At 34.3% G+C, this 20,921-nt stretch overlaps 1 protein-coding gene across 2 annotated transcripts in view; it reads right to left on the bottom strand.

The window, feature by feature from the left end:
• Positions 1-20,921, bottom strand: part of LOC145249691 (centlein-like) — a 1,118,615-nt gene that overhangs the window by 83,835 nt on the left and 1,013,859 nt on the right. For both annotated transcript variants that reach the window (XM_080111490.1, XM_080111491.1), the window contains exon 16: positions 12,541-12,643. In XM_080111490.1, coding sequence (XP_079967616.1) covers positions 12,541-12,643 — 103 coding nt within the window. The remainder of the gene's footprint in view (positions 1-12,540; positions 12,644-20,921) is intronic.

Here is a 20,921-nt window from a genome sequence, read left to right as displayed (position 1 = left end):
ATGAGAACAAGTGTGTCAATATCATTATGTCATATATATATATATATATATATATATATATATAGAGAGAGAGAGAGAGAGAGAGATAGATAGATACAGAGAGAGGAGAGAGAGATAGATAGATACAGAGAGAGGAGAGAGAGAGAGAAATAAAATGGAACAAACCGAGTTACGTGTTCATCAACGTTTCGTCCTTATTTCGAGACTTCCTCTGGTTGAAATAAAGACGAAACGTTGATGAACACATCACTCGGTTTGTTCCTTTTTATTTCTCTATTTTGTCTGAATACTATTTCCATTATTCTCATCATATATATATATATATATATATATATATTCATCAACCCTAATAAAGATTTTAATTTGAATGTTATGTGACCAGTAGTTTAAGAGTTTATCCGTTAAATATTTACACACACAGACAAAAACATGCATCTACTGTTTTATATACAGGGTAAGTCACGGGAAACAGATGTTTTTAGAATGCTCTTTGCTCTCATTGAATAAAATAAGGGATAGGGAGTAAGGATGGTAGTTTTGTTGAAATATTTGCAGAGTTTTGTTTTCCTTAAAAAAACATCCGTTTCCTGTGACTCATCCTGTATATAGATAGAAAGGAAAGTTTAATGCATTGTTTTACTTTCTGCTCTCAAAATCCTATTAAAAGAAATTGTTTGTTTAAAGGAAAATATTAAAGACGCAAAAAAAAACAAAAAAAAAGGGAAAATTATGAAGAAAATAACCTGCCAAAAATTTTAAAATATTAGATGAAGCTGAATGTTTCTTTGTAGTGCAATTGGGAGCTGCTCACACGGAGCGACACATATCACTTACTTATTGTGATCAGACGAGAGAAAGAGACGAGATGATGGTTCTCAATATTAGATATGAGGATTGAAAAATTGTATTATTTGGACTACTGTTCTCAGCTTGAGTGTCATTCGCACTACGTTTCGGTTGCTGTAACCCCCGACCTTCTTTAAGTGTATTTTGTTGAACTTGGCGTCTTTCTGTCAAATTTTTCTCCCTTGAGCGCCGACGATTACACAATCTCATTTTAGCCTACAATCTCATATATATATATATATATATATATATATATATATATATATATATATATATATATATATATATATAAAAGGCATTTTGATCGACTTTTAAAAAAATTCCCTTTATTCCATCCTTTGGCGTGTTTGTTCAACTTTTTTGTATAAATAAAGCGAAACTAATCGGAGCAAATCGACTCGCCTGGCCTTTGTGGCCGAGACGTTTTGAAGGCAATCAGCTTTGATCAATGTTAGGGAAACCCTTCATATCAAACAATTGCTATTCATTTGGAGAGATTCCTCTTTTTCTGGGGAGCTGGTTTTCCCCCCAACATCATGGGGAAACAAAATACGTCAGAAACTGGTCTGCAGCCAACCTTCGTTTCTGCGCCTGCGTGAACTCATTTCTTCAAGTCAACTTTTTAATCATTAAATTTGAATGCTTTTCACTTCCTCTCGCGTCATAGCGTAGCGGTAAGATCTCAGCTTTTGTTTCACTTTTTTTCCGCTTTTGCGTCACGGGTTCGAGCCTGCCTACTAACACTATTTTTTTTCCAAACACCCGGGCAACACCAGACACCCCCACTAGTCAATGAGTCCTTAGCACTACAAAAATCAGACGAGACTAATCAATAAAATAAAATAGCAGCCTCATTCATTTCAGTTCAATTTACTTGGTAAAAATGAAGACCGTTATGCCTGTGGAGAAAGAGCAGTTAAATTTACACAGAAGAGAATACAGAAGCTCTATTATTCACTTCTGCAGCAGAAATAGTTCTACGCAGACCCTACAAGAAGCGATTTGGATTAAACCAAAGGAAGGCGGCTTTCTAAATTAGAATCCTGAACTTTGAAATAGTGAGGTTATAAATGCACCAATAACAAAACAATTGAAGGTGAATTTGCTGCTGAGATTCTGTATTCTCTTCTGTGTAAATTTTACTGCTATTTTTCCACAAGCACAACGGTCAAAATTTTTGCCAAACAAATTGAACTGAAATGAAAGAGGCCGCCATTTTATTTTATTGATTAGCCTTGTCTGATTTTTGTAGTGGTGACATGCTAAGGACTCTTGGCCTTTTGACAAGGAATAAAGTGTAGTACGAGGTGCCTTCAATAAGTTTCAAGATTATTTTTCGCATGGGCACTTTTATTGATAGTACATATATGAAACTCTAGCCTCCTTTGAAGTAATCTCCTCCGGCTGCAATGCACTTGTACTGTTCCAACAACTTCTGGAAAGCCCTATGGAAGTCCTCTTGTGTAAACATGTCAATGACCCTCGTCATAGCCTCTTTCATCTCCAACTGTCTTATAATTACAGCCTCTAAGATTTTCCTTAAGCTTAAGGAATAACCAAATGTACAGGGAGCAAGGTCTAGACTATAAGGAGGGTGAGGAAATATCTTGATGCTCATCTTGGTCTAATAGTCTGTGACAAGGATGGAGCACTCTTAGGACAAACTTTGCACAAATCTTCCACCTCTTCAGTTCCTCGTGAATAATTGTGTACAGTTCCCACACTGACATCAAATTGTGCACTTATTGATTCTATAGACACACAACGGTCCTTATTCATGAAATTCTTTAGTTGGCCATGAACGAGAACAACCTACTCCCGTGGATTAAATAAAGGGTTCCATTCAAAATTTTAAGAGATACCCGAGTTTGACATAAAGATTTCCAAATTCGACAAAATGCACTTAAAAAATGGTGAGCGGTTACATCGGCTGAAACGTTGTGAGAATAACACTCCGAATAATCCAAATTATCGATCCTCATCTAAAAAATTCAGAAACGTATTTTGTTTTGTCTCTGAAAAAAAACAACAAAACATTTGATAAGCAATATTGAAATATTATGCTTACACACGTACCAGCGTTGTCTCTATACTAACTAATAATAATAATAATAATGGAAAATCCTTGAATGTAGAGACTAAGAAACGTGAGCTACAGGCGCAAGCTGGATATACAGAAACTGCTACAGATGTAAAACACAAAGGATCCTCACATGGAATCATGAAAAATGAAACCGTTAACCACCCTGCTCCCCTGCCTTACCCCAATTTTTTTTGTGCGTGTGTCACCATAAAGTGACACCAAACCGAATAATCGAGGAAGGTCAAGGAGGATGGAAAGACTGAGGAGAAAAAGCACTAGCCAGACCTGCTGAATGAGTGCAAAGAGGACTGGGATCTTGAGGAGGTTTATTGTCACCCAAATTCCAGTGAAGGCCAATTGTTACGACCAATGAGAAATCAATGGTAAACCACTGTTGTGATAATGCAAATTTATCTGCAAATATTATCGAAAGAGGTGGAGAGTACTGGAAATCTGGGGAGACTTGTTGTCACTCAGACTCCAAAGAACACCACAAGTTGTTCTCAAAGAGAAATCTTTGATGATGGCCTGTGTGACTACTCCTAATGAATAAATAATAATAACAATGGAACCGGAAGAATGTCAATATAATACCAATAATTATAGGAGCATTGGGAACAGTCCCAAAGAACTTGCAAAAGAGACTAGAAGAAATCGGAATCAAGGGGAAGACTTATGTGTCCCAACCTCTCTGTCTGTAAGGTCACCCCACTGATCTTTGGAAAAACTTTGGCTCGTATCGTCTAAATCTCCAAGAGGCAGTCACCTCCGATTCCTGGAAGCAAAAGGAAATAAAGCTCGCACATGCCAGAAGACGGAAACTGGTTCACGAAAAGAAAAAACAAAACAGCCGGAACCCTAACCCTAACAGATTAATTTCACAAAAAATATTTACACACTTTTTACAAGTATTGTTCAGCTTTTTTTTTCTTTTTGTTTTTTTTACAAGGTGGTCACCACTTATCAAGGCCCGGAAGCCACTCAGGGATAAGGGTTATTGTAAGTACAGTACGTTAGTGTGGATATTTAAAGTGTCTGCTTAAGGGGGGCGGTTCATCAGGAATTTGTTTACGTTGGACTTGAAGACAACCAAGTTGTAGTCAGGTGGGAAGCAGGCAGACGGAACAGAGTTCCACAGGCGTGCAGTTCTAAGAAAGAAGCTTTGTTCATGGAATCTACGTTTTGATTTAGGCATAGATAGTTCTTAGCAAGTTTTAAAAGTCTCAAATCTGTAGTCTTCTGCTTAATTTTCGAGCGGGTTTTTTTTTTTTTTTTTTTACATAGGTATCACCACATTATCAAGGCCCAGAGGCCACTCAAGGATAAGGGTTAAAGAGTGTACAGTAGAAATTGGTTAATATAGTAATAATTAGTAATGAAAATTTGGTAAATTTGATAACTTATATGGAACGGTTCATCAAGAACTTATTAACTTTAGACTTGAACACAACCATATTGTAGTCAGCCGGAAAGCAGGAAAACGGAAGACAATTCCACAGGCGTGCAGTTCTAAGAAAGAAGCTTTGTTCATGGAATCTACGTTTAGGTTTAGGTACAGATAAAGAGTGGGGGAAATTATTGATAGTGTTTACAGCTAGACGAGTGTTTCTTGTGAAAGTTTGGCGAGGGGGGACCATAGATTGAAGCTCAGTTGAACACTTTCCATGAAAATAACGATACATCAGAGACAAACTCGCAACATCTCTTCTGTGAGATAGAGGTTGCAGAGAGGAGAAAAGGACATCTCCTACGAGGCTACGAAGTCTATTTTGAACCCTATCAAGGCAGGACAAGTCCTTTCTAGCAGCTCCTGCCCAGATGTGGCAACAGTATTCCATCCTTGGACGTACCTGGCTCTTATATAGATAGAGAATAGCATCAGCAGTGAGATATATAGGGGGGGGATGTGTGTCGGGGTGGAAGTCTCCTAAGCCAATCAAATTACGGCACGCAGATGCAGATTGCATGCGTGCAGCTCAACTGTAGTCGAGAGTTTTGAAATCTGGGGACTAAAATCAATATTTAATTCTCATGACCTTAGAGGTCACATCCGATCATTCAGACAGCCATAGTCTGGAGGGTCCACCAGGCCGATTGGTACAATATATTATTCTAACATTCTCACATTTCCTGTTGTCTATTTTTCAAATAACAAATATATCTCTGATTTTCAAACAATAAAGCAAAATATATCTATATATTTCAATTCAAGTCCATGGGATTCCCTGTCGCCCAGGATCTATGAAAGTAATCTTAGCATAGTTATGCGGTCTTCTTCAGGTCCCTGAGAAGTCTGAACCTCCCGAATGGGGAGCAAAACGCTCCCTTAGGTCAATTAGGTCACACTTAAACTATGCAATGGATGGTCATCGTAAAAACAGCTCAAATCTTAATGATAATCCTCGAATACGGAAACTAATCAAGATGAGTGAACAACGCTAATCGGCCATATAAAAAAATGGAACAAAAGTAAAACAAAAAAAATGCAACAAGAACACTGAAACCGCAAAATTGTAAATTGACTACCCCCTCCAAAATAAAAAAAAAAACTGCAACCACTGTCAAAAATTTTCCCCACTCCTTATCTGTGCCAAAATCAAAACATAGATTTCATGAACAAAACTTCTTTCTTAGAAGTGCACACCTGTGGAACTCTGTTCCAGTTGCTTGTTTCCCATCTGACTACAACCTGGATGTCTTCAAGTCTAATTTAAACACATTCCTGATGAACCGCCTCCTTAAGTAAGACACTTTATCAAATCTCCAACACTAACGTACTGTACACACAATAACCCTTATCCCCGAGTGGCTTCCGGGCCTTGATAAGTGGTGACTACCTTGTAAAAAAATGAATAAATGAAAAAAAAAAGTACAACTTTTCCAATTGCAGAACTGAACAGAAAATCTCACAACAATAAATATGCGGTTGGACTTTATTATAAAAATTTAAAATTTGGAAAGAAAAAAATAATTTTCTCAAAATCCACATGTATTTCGATAATGCATGTTCATATTTATTAAAAAAATTTTTTAAAAATGTCTGTATTGTTTAAAAAAGATATTTTTCGTGTTATTGTAAATTCCTTATATTTATTTTAATTCAATAGATGTGTGACAAAACTTTATGTTCATGTTTTCTTAAAATTTTTTTAAATCTTTATTTTGTGTTGTTATAAGTTTCTTATATTTATAAAAAAGAAAAGTGAACTTTTTCAACAAAAAAAGAAAACATGCATTCAAAAATGTCAGAATTCTGTTATGAAAAAAAAATTGTTTCGATTTTCAATTCGGTCATGAAATTGCATTTGTCTGCAAATGTCTGAACTGAAAACCAAAAAACTTGTACCTATACACAAGTGAATTGTAATGTGGCATCATAGCAAATAGTCGACAGGATGAAAAGACAAAGGAGAGAAAGTACTAATGAAACCGCCACTGGATGGGTGTGAAAAGGACTGAGATTTTTGGGAGGCTTGTTGTCACCCAATTCCAGCGAAGACTAATGATCATTGCCAAGAAGACGTCAATGGCAAACAACTGTTGCGATAACGTAAATTCATTTAGGCGAAGAGTACTGGAAATCTAGGGAGATTTGTTGTCACATAGACACCAAGTAATGCCACTTATTGTTGTCTTTGTGAGAACTTTAAGTGAGTGAGATAATAATCTATATATTAATATGCTAATTCACTTCGACCTTTATCATCCTGAAATCCCTTAAAAGGAAGGTGGACTATTCCAAATAACTAAAAAAAAACAAAAAACAAAAAATGATGTTGCTAGTTAGGAATACCCTAGCCATATCTATATAATAATACGGTAATTCTCCTTAACCTTTATCATCTTGACATCCATTATAATCAAATTGGAATATTCCAAATGACTAATAAGACAAAAAAAAAAAATTGGTGTCACTATTTTGGAAAACTATAATAAAATGATTTACTACTTACTTAATTTAACAAATTTTTAACATTACAAATGTGCCCTGTAAAAGTCACTTATGATAAATTATAAAAATGCCCTGTAAAAGTCACTCTTGATGAATTATAAAAATGCCCTGTAAAAGTCACTTATGATAAATTATAAAAATGCCCTATAAAAGTCACTCTTGATGAATTATAAAAATGCCCTGTAAAAGTCACTTATGATAAATTATAAAAATGCCCTGTAAAAGTCACTCTTGATGAATTATAAAAATGCCCTGTAAAAGTCACTTATGATAAATTATAAAAATGCCCTATAAAAGTCACTCTTGATGAATTATAAAAATGCCCTGTAAAAGTCACTTATGATAAATTATAAAAATGCCCTGTAAAAGTCACTCTTGATGAATTATAAAAATGCCCTGTAAAAGTCACTTATGATAAATTATAAAAATGCCTTGTAAAAGTCACTCCTGATGAATTATAAAAATGCCCTGTAAAATCACTTCTTATTAATTGTTAGAAAACTTTTTTCTTTTTCAAATATTATATTTAATGTTACAAAGTTTTAACATTACAAAAATGCCCTGGAAAAGTTACTTTTAATTAATTACAAAAATGCCCTGGAAAAGTCACTTCTGGTTAATTACAAAAATGCCCGGGAAGAGTCAATTCTGATTAGTTGTAAGAAAAAAAATTATCTATTTTCAATTATTTATTTAATGCTCTGGAAAAGTCATTTCTGATTAATTGTAAGCAAAAATAATTTTTTTTCAACTACTATATTTAATGCTTAAAATTTTAACATTATAAAAATACCCTGTAAAAATCACTTCTAATTAATTATAAGAAAAAATGTTTCGTTTTTCAAATACTCTATTTAATATTATAAAATTTTAACATTATAAAAATGCCATATAAAAGTCACTTCTGATTAATTACAAAAATGCAAAGGAAAAGACATTTCTGATTAATTGTCAGGAAAATGTTTTGTTTTAGAAATACTATATTTAATGTTACAAATTTTAACATTATAAAAATGTCCTGAAAAAATCACTTCTGAGTAATTACAAATATTCCCTGGGAAACTTATTTCTGATTAATTGTAAGAAAAAATATTTCGGGTTTTTTTCAACTACTATATTCAATCTAACGCCGGCATCCAGGCTTGTTCTTTCCTTATCCGTATGTTACGCTTTGAAAAAGGCTAAATACAATTTTTGAAAACCAAATTTTTTCCCAAGAAAAGGCTAGATTCGTAAAAGTTGGCCTTAAATACGCCAATCTTACAATTATGAACAAGAATATTGGAGTGACTTCCCTTTGATGTATCTTCGTTTTCGAATATTATTATAATAATATATGATCATTGTTGTAACGGTATGAGCATTTTCAACTGGCAGCGGTTCTTCAGTGAAAGACGTCCTTAACCGAAGGAGTAAATTAAATATTTACAATGTGATTGTATTATTTGTATTAAACTATGTAGCACAATATTACTTTGTATTTATAATTACTTATTAATTTATCTCATTTGGGTCAGTTCTATATTTCAAATATATTAGACACCATTTTCATAGACATATTAATAAATTCACATTTGCTATATATTCTCTCCAAAAAAACAAATTTTTTTTGCACTATCAAGAAAAATATTTGTTGATTACATATATTTCTCAACCTGTGCAATTTCCACATGTTCTGCTAGTATATATGTAATACCAGCCTTCCTTGAACAGAGGAATTTACACTGATTAGCACTATAAATAGCGCTAGTAATTCCAACACCGGTGAGAGAGATGCGACTGCACTTCAATTGCTAGCCGAATGCCCAGCAGATATACACGCTTTCCTATCTTTGTACATTATTGTTAATACACTTGTTCCTTAACCAAATCTCGACTTGATTGTTCTTATTTTCACTATTGTTCCACGACACAATGCAAAGTTTAAAAATTAAAAAATGCCCGGCAAAAGGCACTTCTGATTAATTATAAAAATTCCGCCACAACCATCACCATATCACGACTGCCACTGCAATCGGGTATGACAATTTCTGTTGGCCGGTGTTCATTTTTTCCTGGATTTTTAATGTTATGTAATAAAACAGTGTATTTCGGTATACATTTGGGAAAACTGCAATCATCTTCCAAAAATGACGTCACAATAGTGGTGGTGGTGGTGGGGGGGACGAAGCACAATTATGTTGCTTTTAAAAGTCCTCTGAAGGCTTCCACGAATTACCAAACCTTCATTTTTAGGCAGGGGTAGGGGGAGTAGTATATGTTTTGTGGTCACAAGGTAATCTCCCAGGCATTATCTCTACCGTTTTTGGTTAGGTGGAGATGGGGGGAATACTGTTCGTTTTGTTCTGACAATGCAAGTCTCCCAAGCATTATTTTCTTTTACTTTGTTTAGTAATATTTAACATGTGATATCCGTACCAATATGAACTCTTAGCCATAACAAAAAGAAAATCTTTCCTGCAGCGTACATAAAAGTAATTAAAACCGAAACTCACATCAAATCATCGAATAGTATAACTGTTAAATAATAAATAAGGTGCTTCTTCAGTATAATACCTATGTGAAAAACAAACTCTTAGCCCTAGCATATGGAAAAGTTAGCACAACAGAAAATTACATAAAATAATCGAAGAGTTTCATTTTTAAATAAGAAATAAGGTACATGTACAGTCATCGACTGGAGAAATAAGGTACTTATGCAGTATAATACCCCTATGAAAAACAAAGAAAGTCTTACCTGTGGCATACATAAAGGTGATTAAAACTGAAAATCACGTAAAATCATCGAGTAGTATGACTTTTAAATAATAAATAAGGTGCTTCTTCAGTATAATACCTATGTGAAAAAACAAACTCTTAGCTGTGACATACGGAAAAGTTAGCACAATCAAATATTATGTAAAATAATCGAGTAGTTTAATTTTTAAAAAAGAAATAAGGTACTTGTACAGTAATCGACCCAAGGAATAACGTATTTGTACAATATAGTATCCATACGAAAAAAGGAAGAAAATCTTACCTGTGATATCCATAAAAGTTTTTAAAATCAAAAATCACGTCAAATCATCGAATAGTATGACTTTTCATTGTTTTAGGTAGAATACTGTACAAGTACCTTATTTCTCCTCATATTATTGTGAAAACGGGTGGAGGAAACGAAAGGGGTATACGGAGTCAGTCACGGAAATAGCTGAAGCAGTTCTAAGGTGGTTGACTATTTCTCTATTTAATATGGATTCCAGCAGCTTACTCATAACACACAGGAGACTTATTGGTCTGTACTGAGAGGGAGATGACTTATCACCTGAATTCTTAAATACAGAGCAAACTGATGAGGTCTTCCAGGGAGTCGGAAAGCACTTCTCCTTAAGGCAGCGCTTAAACAGTTTAAACATAGTTTTCTCATATAGGTAGAATACTGTACAAGTACCTTATTTCTTGGGTAGAATATTGTACACGTACCTTATTTCTCCTCATATTATTGTGAAAGCGGGTGAAAGGAACAAAAAGGGTATAAGGAGCCAGTCCCGGAAATGGTTGAAATAATTTACGATCTAAAAATCACTGTATTTCATCTAACAAATTCAGACGTTAATTTGATAATGAATTAAAAAATATTTATCTCATAAAATATATATTTTTGCAAGTGTTACCATATCATCTGCCAACATTCTACATTTTTATTTATTTTTCTTAAACGAAATCCCACCAATCGCATTCCTTACTGATCCATTCCATTTTCTTACAACTATGGAAAAATTGCAAAAGTTGACATCTACGATATCTTACCATATCTAAAACAATCACGGAGAGGCTCATCTACCTACATATGTAAATTGGTAAACATAACTTAAATATTGAAGAAGTTAATCAAATTTAAAATTCCGTCAGCTTCTTTTGGGACACTCTGTATATATATATATATATATATATATATATATATCAATGATTATATAAAGTTTATTTAAAATAATTGTTATCAAATTTGTTGCGGGGGCCGGTCGTCCGTGGATAATCGACCCAACAACTAACAAGGTAGACACGGGCAAAAAGTAAACAGCAAAAAGGCAAAGAAGAATGACAGACACAGGTTGTTTGGTTAAAGACGAGGGTTCGCCTTTTATTTGCAAAGGAAGCGAAAAACCGTATGATCTGGATCCTGGTTGTCCGGAAGGTCACACGTCACTGGAGGCTAAGGTCTGGAGGCCTAAAACAGGTACTCTAGATGTAGCGTGGTTTAGGGTTGCTCGTTGGGTCTGGAATGATCGTCTGGACGTTAGGGCGATCTGGAACGGACGGTGGACACTGAGAATGTAGGGTCAGTGTTAAGGAATGAACGACACTGAAAGCATGGGGTCAGTGTTAAGGAACAGACAACACTGAGAACGGAGGATCAGTGTTAAGGAACGGACGGTTAGTAGGGAGCCAGGTGCAGGCGAGGTCGCAGAATGGACGAGCGATTTGCAAGTGAGGTTGCAGGCTGGAGGAGCAAGATGCAAGCGAGGTTGCAGGTCGGAGGAGTGAGGTGCAAGCGAGGTTGCCGGAAAACTGCAGGAGGAGTTGGAAGGCTGCAGGAGTGAGTTGGAGACGCTGGAGTGAACTGGAGCCACCAAAGGCTGGAAAGACTACAGGGATGAGCAGGAAGCCACTGGAATGAGCTGGAGGTTGCAGGAGTGAGCAGGAAGGCGCTCGAGACTGGAAGTGAAGTTCGTTGCTGGTGGGTCTCAGGAGGCAAGCAGTAGTGAATCGCATTAGTAAAAAAACTTATTAGCCCTGATAAGGGCTGGTTGAACTGTTGCTGTCGCTGGAATCCTTCGGCTGGTGGATTCGGTCAACATGACTGGTAGTGTCAATGTTGCCATTTCGGGAGCCTCCTCCGGCTGGGACTGACGCCCGGCCGAAAACTACCTGGTTGGGCCGAGGCTGGCTGTATTTATTTGGCCAGTGTGATGTTGGAGGCGTCGCTGCCAATAAGACAAACAAATTAATTAATTCTAAGACGAAATTTATGCAATCAAAAGTAGCTTGGGAGTTTGTTGATTCCATTTAAATTAATTTCGTCTAAAAAGTAAAAAGTCAATTGCCTGAATTATTGGCATTTTGTTTGATATATTTGTATTCCGACGTGTGTAGCGAAGTTGATGAAAAAAAGGGAAGGTGAATGTATTCACTGAGTCCGGATATGTTCATACGTTTAATTGGCATTAGCCTATCGTATCCTTTGTTTAAGGGAAGGGAAGGTGAAGAGACAACGGGGGGGGGGGAGAAAGAAGGAAAAATGGAGGCGATGATTTTGAAACTGCGACAAATTCCTAAGAAGGAACCAAAAATATTTTTGAATCAAATCCAAGTACAAACAGAGATGGTATCAGAAAAGATTTTATGCGATGAATTTAGAAACGAAACTATAAGTACGTGTTTCGGAACTATAAGAGAAACGATTTAATAATCTGTAATATCACCAATATTGTATCTTGTTCTGTTGTATATTTTGAATGACTTCTGCCGAGAAGATATTAAAAAAAAAAGTGGGGGGAAGATCAGCTCAAAGCCGTATGGTAAAAAAAATAAACAAACCTTGAATTTCAAAATGGCGACATCTTTGTCGTCTATTTTTTTTACGTCTTATACGTTGTAAATACAAAATGGCTGCACTTACCTGTTTGACAATATTTGTGTTTTTCTTGGTTTTTTCTTTGCATTCGAGTTTCTTCTTTAATTGTGCCACCATGTCTGTCTGTGTATGAAGCTGTTTTTTAGTTCTGTCAACAGAAATAAAACACAATCAATAATCCACCAGGATAGATATGGACCCCGTGGTGCAACAGATAAAGTATTAAGTAATAATCAACACTCAGAATATAATACAAATTATTCAAGACTTTTAGCCAATCAGAACTGACTGAACAAGAACAACATGAATTGAAACAAATACATTGAGGAGATTGTCAAAGCTGATGTAAAGAAGGTGGGCTCTCTCTACCATGCTAGAAAATTACTTACATGAAAGAGCAACTTCTATCTTTAGAAAGCCACATTTCGCTCATATCACATTTTGACCGGAAAGCCTTTTATTCTAAGTTTCTTCCATCAGACTGCCAGACTTAGGAATTTCCTTCCAATATTTTTGCTTTTCTGACTGTACTAACCTGCACAAGTTTAAATATTATGTTAACAAACATCTTGCTGCTCAACTTCTCACAGTCTCCCGTTAGACACTATCCCAAATCGTAACCTCTTATGTTCCAAGTAACAATATGCGTTGTTTGGGATGAAAAATAATAAACACAAAATGCTTTAATAAGAAAATCAATAATAATTGTCTTATGTTAAAAATAAATCCGTTTTTATGAGAGATGATTATTGTAAGACTAGCAGGGAAACCTGACGTTGCACGGGACTGAATGATGATCAACAAATGTTTCACACTCCCATATTTTTATTGTCATCGAAATCGGTGAAATCGACCATTTTTCAATCAGTGGTGCACTGGGAGAAAGATTAACATGCCTTCCCACAGTTACTTAGTCCACAATGCATTGTCCTCTACATTGCACTGTAGAGAACCTACTGTTGATTTTATAAAAATATTTTTTTATATATAATGGTTTGAATTAAAGTTTTGAAATGCAAAAGTCAAATACCATGCTTCATTTGTGCTTTAAACAGAAATATTCATTTCGAATGTGCCCCTGTAATATCAAAAAACTTACTGTTGATTTTATATATCGGGCCTTTTTACTTGTGTGGTAATAAAACTTCTCAAAGGCACTTGTGGTTTTAGGTTGTATAAGGTGTTAACTTTGGTCAAAATCGCCTGTTTATTCTTTCATCGGATTATTTCGATTATCAATACTTATTCAAGACATTCAGATACAAATCTTATCTATGAATACTGCCAGGCACATAAAGTATCTTTGTGTGAAATTTCATAGAAATCGACCCAGCTGTTTTCGAGTCCACAGGGAACGAACTTACACAGACACATGCATAGACAAAGTTCCTTTTATATAAGAGTAGAGATAATTTGGCACTTACATACAGTCACACTACCATGAAAAAGTAAAGTGGTCGACTGTAGTTGAGGCAACCCAAAGGTTCCCATTTCATTAGCTACTACAGCGAGTGTAGAGGAGGGCATGAATCCTTTTCCAAGATTACTCCACTTATCCTTTATTCTCATCTTATAATGCAGAATTTTCAGATCTTAAGTCTTTTGTATGATTTGACCTGTTACATAAAGGATGGCCCTATGTTGGATAATGATCACATCAGCTTTTATTAATCTTGACAAGGGTGGAACAAAGTGCAGATCAAAGTGACACAAAGTTTAGGAAATAAACAAGTTCCTACGAAATATGGACAGGAAGAGATGTCATGCAAGGTCAAGTGAGGTTAAACAGGTCAAAAGTAGAGTAAAAAAAAAAGAGACGCATGCAACATGATGCATGGCATCATGGATATCGAGGTTGACAAAGAGACTAAGATTTCAGATCAGTTTGGTTATGAGACGTGCCCGTGGTAGATTGGCAATAATGTTGTAACAACTGAAAGGAAAACTTTGATAATCGCCAAGATCGAAATACTCATTAGATCTGTTTTATGTGTCCATTCATTTATTCTTAATAAGATAATTAAATAATTAGTTAAGAGAATACTAGTCTCTCTCTGTCTCTCTCTCTCTCTCTCTCTCTCTCATGTGTTAATTATTTCTCTAAAAAGCACAAATATTAAAAACTCTTAGACATCTTTAGCCGCTAGAAATTATGTTTTTAAGTAAAAGTAATTCACTTTGAATTAATGCTAAATATCATCGTTTATGTTTCTAAATTTTTTAGATGAGTATTGGTAATTTGTATTACTTGGACTATTGTTTTCATCTTTAGTGTTATTTCTGCCATTTCTCCAACTTTCTTCAGGTGTATCTTTGTTGAACTTTGAATTCTTTCTGTCAAACTCAGAAAACTGTATGGGACTTCGAATGTCCCCCCCCCTCCCCCAGTAGATTTACATCTGGGAATCACAATTCTTGATTTTGTCAATTTTCTTGTGGGACGTCAGATCATTGGTCCCCACTCGTAAGTATATAAATATATAGACAAATACCAGAATGAAGGGGTTATTTTATATAGCAAACTAAACTCATACCTAAAAATTCAATAACTAATTAAAAATAAAAATCATAATCTTTAGTGATCAAGCACTAAGCAGTAATTCGAAAATATATATATAAAAATTTAAACAAGAAATTAATTTTAGAAACTGGGGAAAGGGGAGTACCATCATGTAAGGTCCGATTTACATGTTTTCCAAAGAAAGCAAAGTCAGATTTTAATGTACGGAAAATCCAGTTCTTCAATCCAGGCATTGCCATACTGGTAATCCATTGCCCCAGTCTAGAAGGATTTTTTCTCAAGATTAACCTTCATGTGCAATGCTACTTGTAAAAATAAAATTTAAAATGTTACACAAAATTTCTAATATGTTAGGTTGCAAAAAATGCAGTATGCTAAAAATTACACAACTTCATTCAGTATTTTTATTTAAAAAAAAATCAAATCAAATTTTATCAGTGGAGGCTATCAGCAGCCCTTCTTAATCTTATTAAGGTCAATGGACAAGAGAGATAAGTTTAAGCAAGGGAAAAACTAACACAGCCACTGTTCTCTCCATGTTAAGAATAGCTTTATAAATTGGCATGGGGTTGATTTTGTTCTGTTTGCATAACATTTGATGTATGTTTTTATTTTAATATAACCAGTAATAAACTAATTCACCCTCTTGAAGGGGGGTAATACCTGGAAGATTGAAATCCTACTACCGAACAAAATCATATACTATTTTGCTTTTAGCTTAAAACTAAAGCTAGCAAAAAAATTTTATTTGGTGAAAGGAAATTTCTGATCTAAGGGAAATAACTTTGGATCAATTCAAGAACGAGTATTCTCCCTTACTATGTCATTCCTAAAGCTGTCTGGCAGATAGAATTCTATCATGCTTTGAATAAGATAACAAATACTGTGTGCGTATATAGGTTTTATTTATTCGTTTTTGTTTACGATATTATTAATTATTTATACGAAAGTGCATTTTTACCTAAATGCGAGTTGGGAACAATTTCCCTTTTACCAATTTGGTACCCCCAAATGGGAAGCGGCATATATATTGTTTAAAATATAATTATACAGTGTATAATTTATACACTGACACGTGTTTCGTCACCTAGTTAGATTGAGCCACTCTGATGAGTTGTAGACGCCGAAACACGTGTCAGTGCGTCTCCTGAAGAATTTTCAAGAGAAGAAAATGCGGAATATTCTGTGTAGCTCAATTGCTATATATATATGTTCATAAGTTACTACTTACTATATATATATATATATATATATATATATATATATATATATATATATATATATATATATATATATATATATAGTCTTGGAAGTTTTTAACCTTTAAAACTATATAAAGAAAATTATTTAACTTTTATATTTTTTTATCATTCGTTAAAAAACTATTTAGTCAGTAAGTTATTTAATCACCTGCAATCAATGCATCAACTTGTTCTCTCGAATTCACTATAGTACTAATGTTAATTTAAGGGATCATCAGTTGTTTACCATGAAATACTGTTTCGGGGATTTAAAAACAAAACAGTAAATCATATATATATATATATATATATATATATATATATATATATTCCATTTTGTTGAGTTCCATTTTGTTGCTGAAGACTTATGACACAGATACACTTGCAACTTTAATGTGTTTCAACCTTGAGTGAAATAATAGCAAGATTTATATATGCTGAAAGATTAAGATTATAACCATCGAATGAATATATAAGGAATACCATAAAACTGGTCTTTGTGAAACAGAATAATTGAAGTTAGAAGAAACCGAATCAATTTAATAGATACATCTGCCTTACTTTTAATGCTAGGTTTATTTATGGTGTCTTTTAAATTTAATAAAAACCCTTCACAATTTGCTGATGAGGAAACCTTGTTTATTAAAAAACTATATGTAATAATTATTGTCCGTAACTTGATGTCTACCATAATAAAAACATTGTTTTCCGAAACGATCGTACAAATAATTGATTTTGTTGTTGAAACAGATTTTTAATTTAATTATAATTTGATTTTTAAATTATCAATCACATTACTAAATATTAAAGTAGCTCTAGGATATTTACCTATCGAGCTTATTATATATCTAAATTACAACGAGCACTTTTTCTTTCCTGTATTTTAATTAAACTAGTAATTTCACTTTTACATTAAAATACACTCTGCTCTTTAGACTATTGTTCTAATCTCCTTTAAATATATATATATATATATATATATATATATATATATATATATATATATATAATGGTTAGAAGCCTTGACTGCCGTATAAACGGTCGGGTTTCAATCCTGGCTTGAGGTAGTTGCCTGTCTAGCCGCACTGATGAGCTGTGAAACAGCGAAACAGTACTGTATGTGGATGACTATATATATATATATATATATATATATATATATATATATATATATATCGGTTCTTGTTAAATCATCGAAGTTAACTGACGTTGAGCCTGACTAGTACCAGATGGGTTAACCATTCGAGAATATTAGACATTTTATGCATTCAGATAAGTAGGTATGTGTAATACCTCCCCTACTGTCTTGCAAAGTTCAAGGTCATTCTTGGACAAGGTGTAGCATCTGTTAGCCTTTCTCTGATATTTTGAAGGGTTATTATATAGGGTTGGATAAAATTCCTCAGCCATAGTGCAGACAATAAATCCAGGAAGAGCCTGCTCTGTTGAAAAACCAAACTGGATTGAGGGAGCCCGATGGCCTTGTGCCGCAATATTCTAATGATGTTGTCACGAAAATCCCACTCGTTTTTGATTTGTTATATGTCCGATGCCTCCGTTCAGTCTCAAAAGACAAAGTATACCTCCATGTGCATGTGTAATTGTGAGGCAAGGGTTGTGCAATCACCAACCACACATCTCCTGAATCGACACTGTTTGAGTCCAGTGGAAAGGAGAAGCACGGTATGACTAGAAACAATGCCGAGATAAACGGAAAGCACATACAGCACCTGGAAGTCCCAAATGGTCACCCATTTAGCACTGACCAGGTTCAACGTTGCTTAACGTTGGTGATTCAGCAAGAACCGGTGTGTCAACGTGATTAATTCTTCTTTTTCATAAGTCAGTATGAAAGTAGTAAGGTTACAAAAACTGTCATGAAAATAATCATGTCAGTGCACAGCCTATTCTAATTGAAGATAATGAAACATAATAATAAAAATACAAACAATAATTAATATATATAGAGAGAGGGAGAGAGGGATAGATAGATAGATAGATAGATAGATACCACGTTAATAGGGATAGATACATAAGAATTGACTCATATATATATATAGAGAGAGAGGGAGAGAGGGATAGATAGATAGATAGATAGATACCACGTTAATAGGGATAGATACATAAGAATTGACTCATATATATATATAGAGAGAGAGAGAGAGGGATAGATAGATAGATAGATAGATAGATACCACGTTAATAGGGATAGATACATAAGAATTGACTCATATATATATATATAGAGAGAGAGAGAGAGAGAGAGGGATAGATAGATAGATAGATAGATACCACGTTAATAGGGATAGATACATAAGAATTGATTCATTTTTAGAAAGTTTTTCTTTTATACGTCACAACATTGCATACAATGGTTTCGACCCCCTTCCCAGTCTTGGTATTAAGAATATCACTGTTCATCAAATTATAATTTTCACAACATTGGACTTCATCAGCGCATAGGAAACAAAACAAATTACATTATTTTCTATGTGCTGATGAAGCCTAATGTTGTGAGCATTATGATTTGATGAACAGTTATATGCCAACACCAGGGGCTAAAACAAATGTACTTTATGTTGTAACCAATAAAAGAAACACTTTCTGAAAATAAGTAAATTTTTATGTACCTCTATTAACGTATCTATCCCTTTTAACGTGGTATACTTATATTTGTAGTGTTGCACTATTAAGCTATCGAAATGCGAACTTTATAGTATATATTCACATTATATCACTGCTTCAAGTAGTTAAATTACATATATATATATATATATATATATATATATATATATATATATATATATATATAATATATGATTACTTCATGTAATCACATAAATTAATATATGAAGATATAATTTTATGCGTGAATTTACTTCAACAGTGCTCAATACATAGGTAGAGCTAGGTAGTAAGTTATGAAAATATATATGGCAATTAAGCTACACAGAATATTCTGTGTTTCATTCTCGTGAGAATACATCAGGCTCATATGAAAAGTTGTGGTTCTAATGCGTTTATATATATGTATATTCTATTGAATTTTCTAGTTAGCTAATCAGCTTCCTAGCTACCACCGCGTCCATCCTAATCAGCCAGTGGGCGGGCACTTACAGGACAAAGGCACAGTTGACCTCCAGTTCATCCCTTCTCTTTGTGTGTTTATCGTGAAGGGTAGATATCCTTTGGTTGTACAACCCTTTCCAGAATTGATTATATAATGTTATAAATTGAATTAAAAAAAAAAAAATTCTGAATGCTGCAATATTTTAAGTTATTTTTTACAAGAATATCTTGTCCTTTTCTTTTCCAGTTTTAATAACTAGTCCTTTACTTTTCCATGTTTCAGCTTAACCATATTACTTTTCATGCTCGCATTTTTCTATTGTAATCCATGATTTTTTCAGGTTTCTAATAAATTCACTTGTTCTTTGTTTAATTTTAGTCTTATTTTTTTGCCTCCATAAACACATGTAATAACAATGTACGGCACTCGTCTGCTTGCAATAAAATCCTCCCAATTATATCCCTTTCATGATTTAATTCTCTTTCTTTCACGTGTTACTTCTCTTTTTGTGACAGCAGTGAATTAGTAGCAACAGTAGTCACTGAAGCGATGTGGTGTCTATGGAAACCAGTCATAAAAAGCGTCGCTCATCACCTTACATATTTTTATGATTTTGAACACCAGAAAATTCATCATAACTTTTGTTTTACTGAACAAAAATTGAAATTTTTTTCATAATATAGCTGAGAAGGTTAACTGTAATAATTGTTTGAAATTTAGTCAAGAAATGAGTGAGCGGTGAAGATTTAAAGCAGTTCTAAATGAATAAAACTGCCACTTTACCATATATTCAAACATGTGTTTGAATGATATATATATATATATATATATATCATCATCATCATCGGCGGTCACTCGTGTCTGAGTAAGACTGTCCTCCGTTGTGGCTTCTGTGGGTCCTCAGGTAAGCATAGAGCCCAATCCTAGACCCAATTTGTCTTGTGCAATTTGGGCAGATAAAAGTAGTGGTGGGGGGGGGTGTCTGGTTAATAATCTGTCCTTTCTGTGCTTGCGTTTATCCTCAGCAGCTTGATCAGGATATATATATATATATATATATATATATATATATATATATATAATATACGAGGTGCCTTCAATAAGTTTCCAGACTTAATTCGTAGTCCCATTCAAAGTAATCTCCTCCGGCTACAATGTCCTTGTTGTACCATGGAAATCCTCTTGTGTGAGCATGTCAATAACCTTCATCACAGCCTCCTTCATCTCTTTTCCTTGAGCTTAGGGAATAACCAAAAGTCACCCGGAGCAAGGTCTGGATTATAGGGAAGGTGAGGAACTGTCGACGCCAATCTTGGTCAAATAGTCTGTGACAAGGAATGCACAATTGGGACAAACTTTGCACAAATCTTCCATGTCTTCAGTTCATCACGAATAATTGTGCGTACAGTTCCCACACTGACATCAAATTGTACACTTATTGTCTCTATAAACACACATACAGTCCTTATCCATGAAATTCTTTATTTGGTTTAATTCTGGTGTTCTGACTGCCTTACTCCTTCGAAACCACTTATCATCTTTCACAGACTCCCTGCCTCTTATGCCACTCAAAAACTGATGCTTGATTCATGCA

Source organism: Euprymna scolopes, chromosome 28 (genome assembly GCF_053919585.1).
Source record: "Euprymna scolopes isolate OS-2025 chromosome 28, ASM5391958v1, whole genome shotgun sequence".
Lineage (NCBI taxonomy): Eukaryota > Metazoa > Mollusca > Cephalopoda > Sepiida > Sepiolidae > Euprymna > Euprymna scolopes.
The sequence above is the reverse complement of the archived record's forward strand: the minus strand, read 5'-3'. Positions and strand labels throughout refer to the sequence as shown.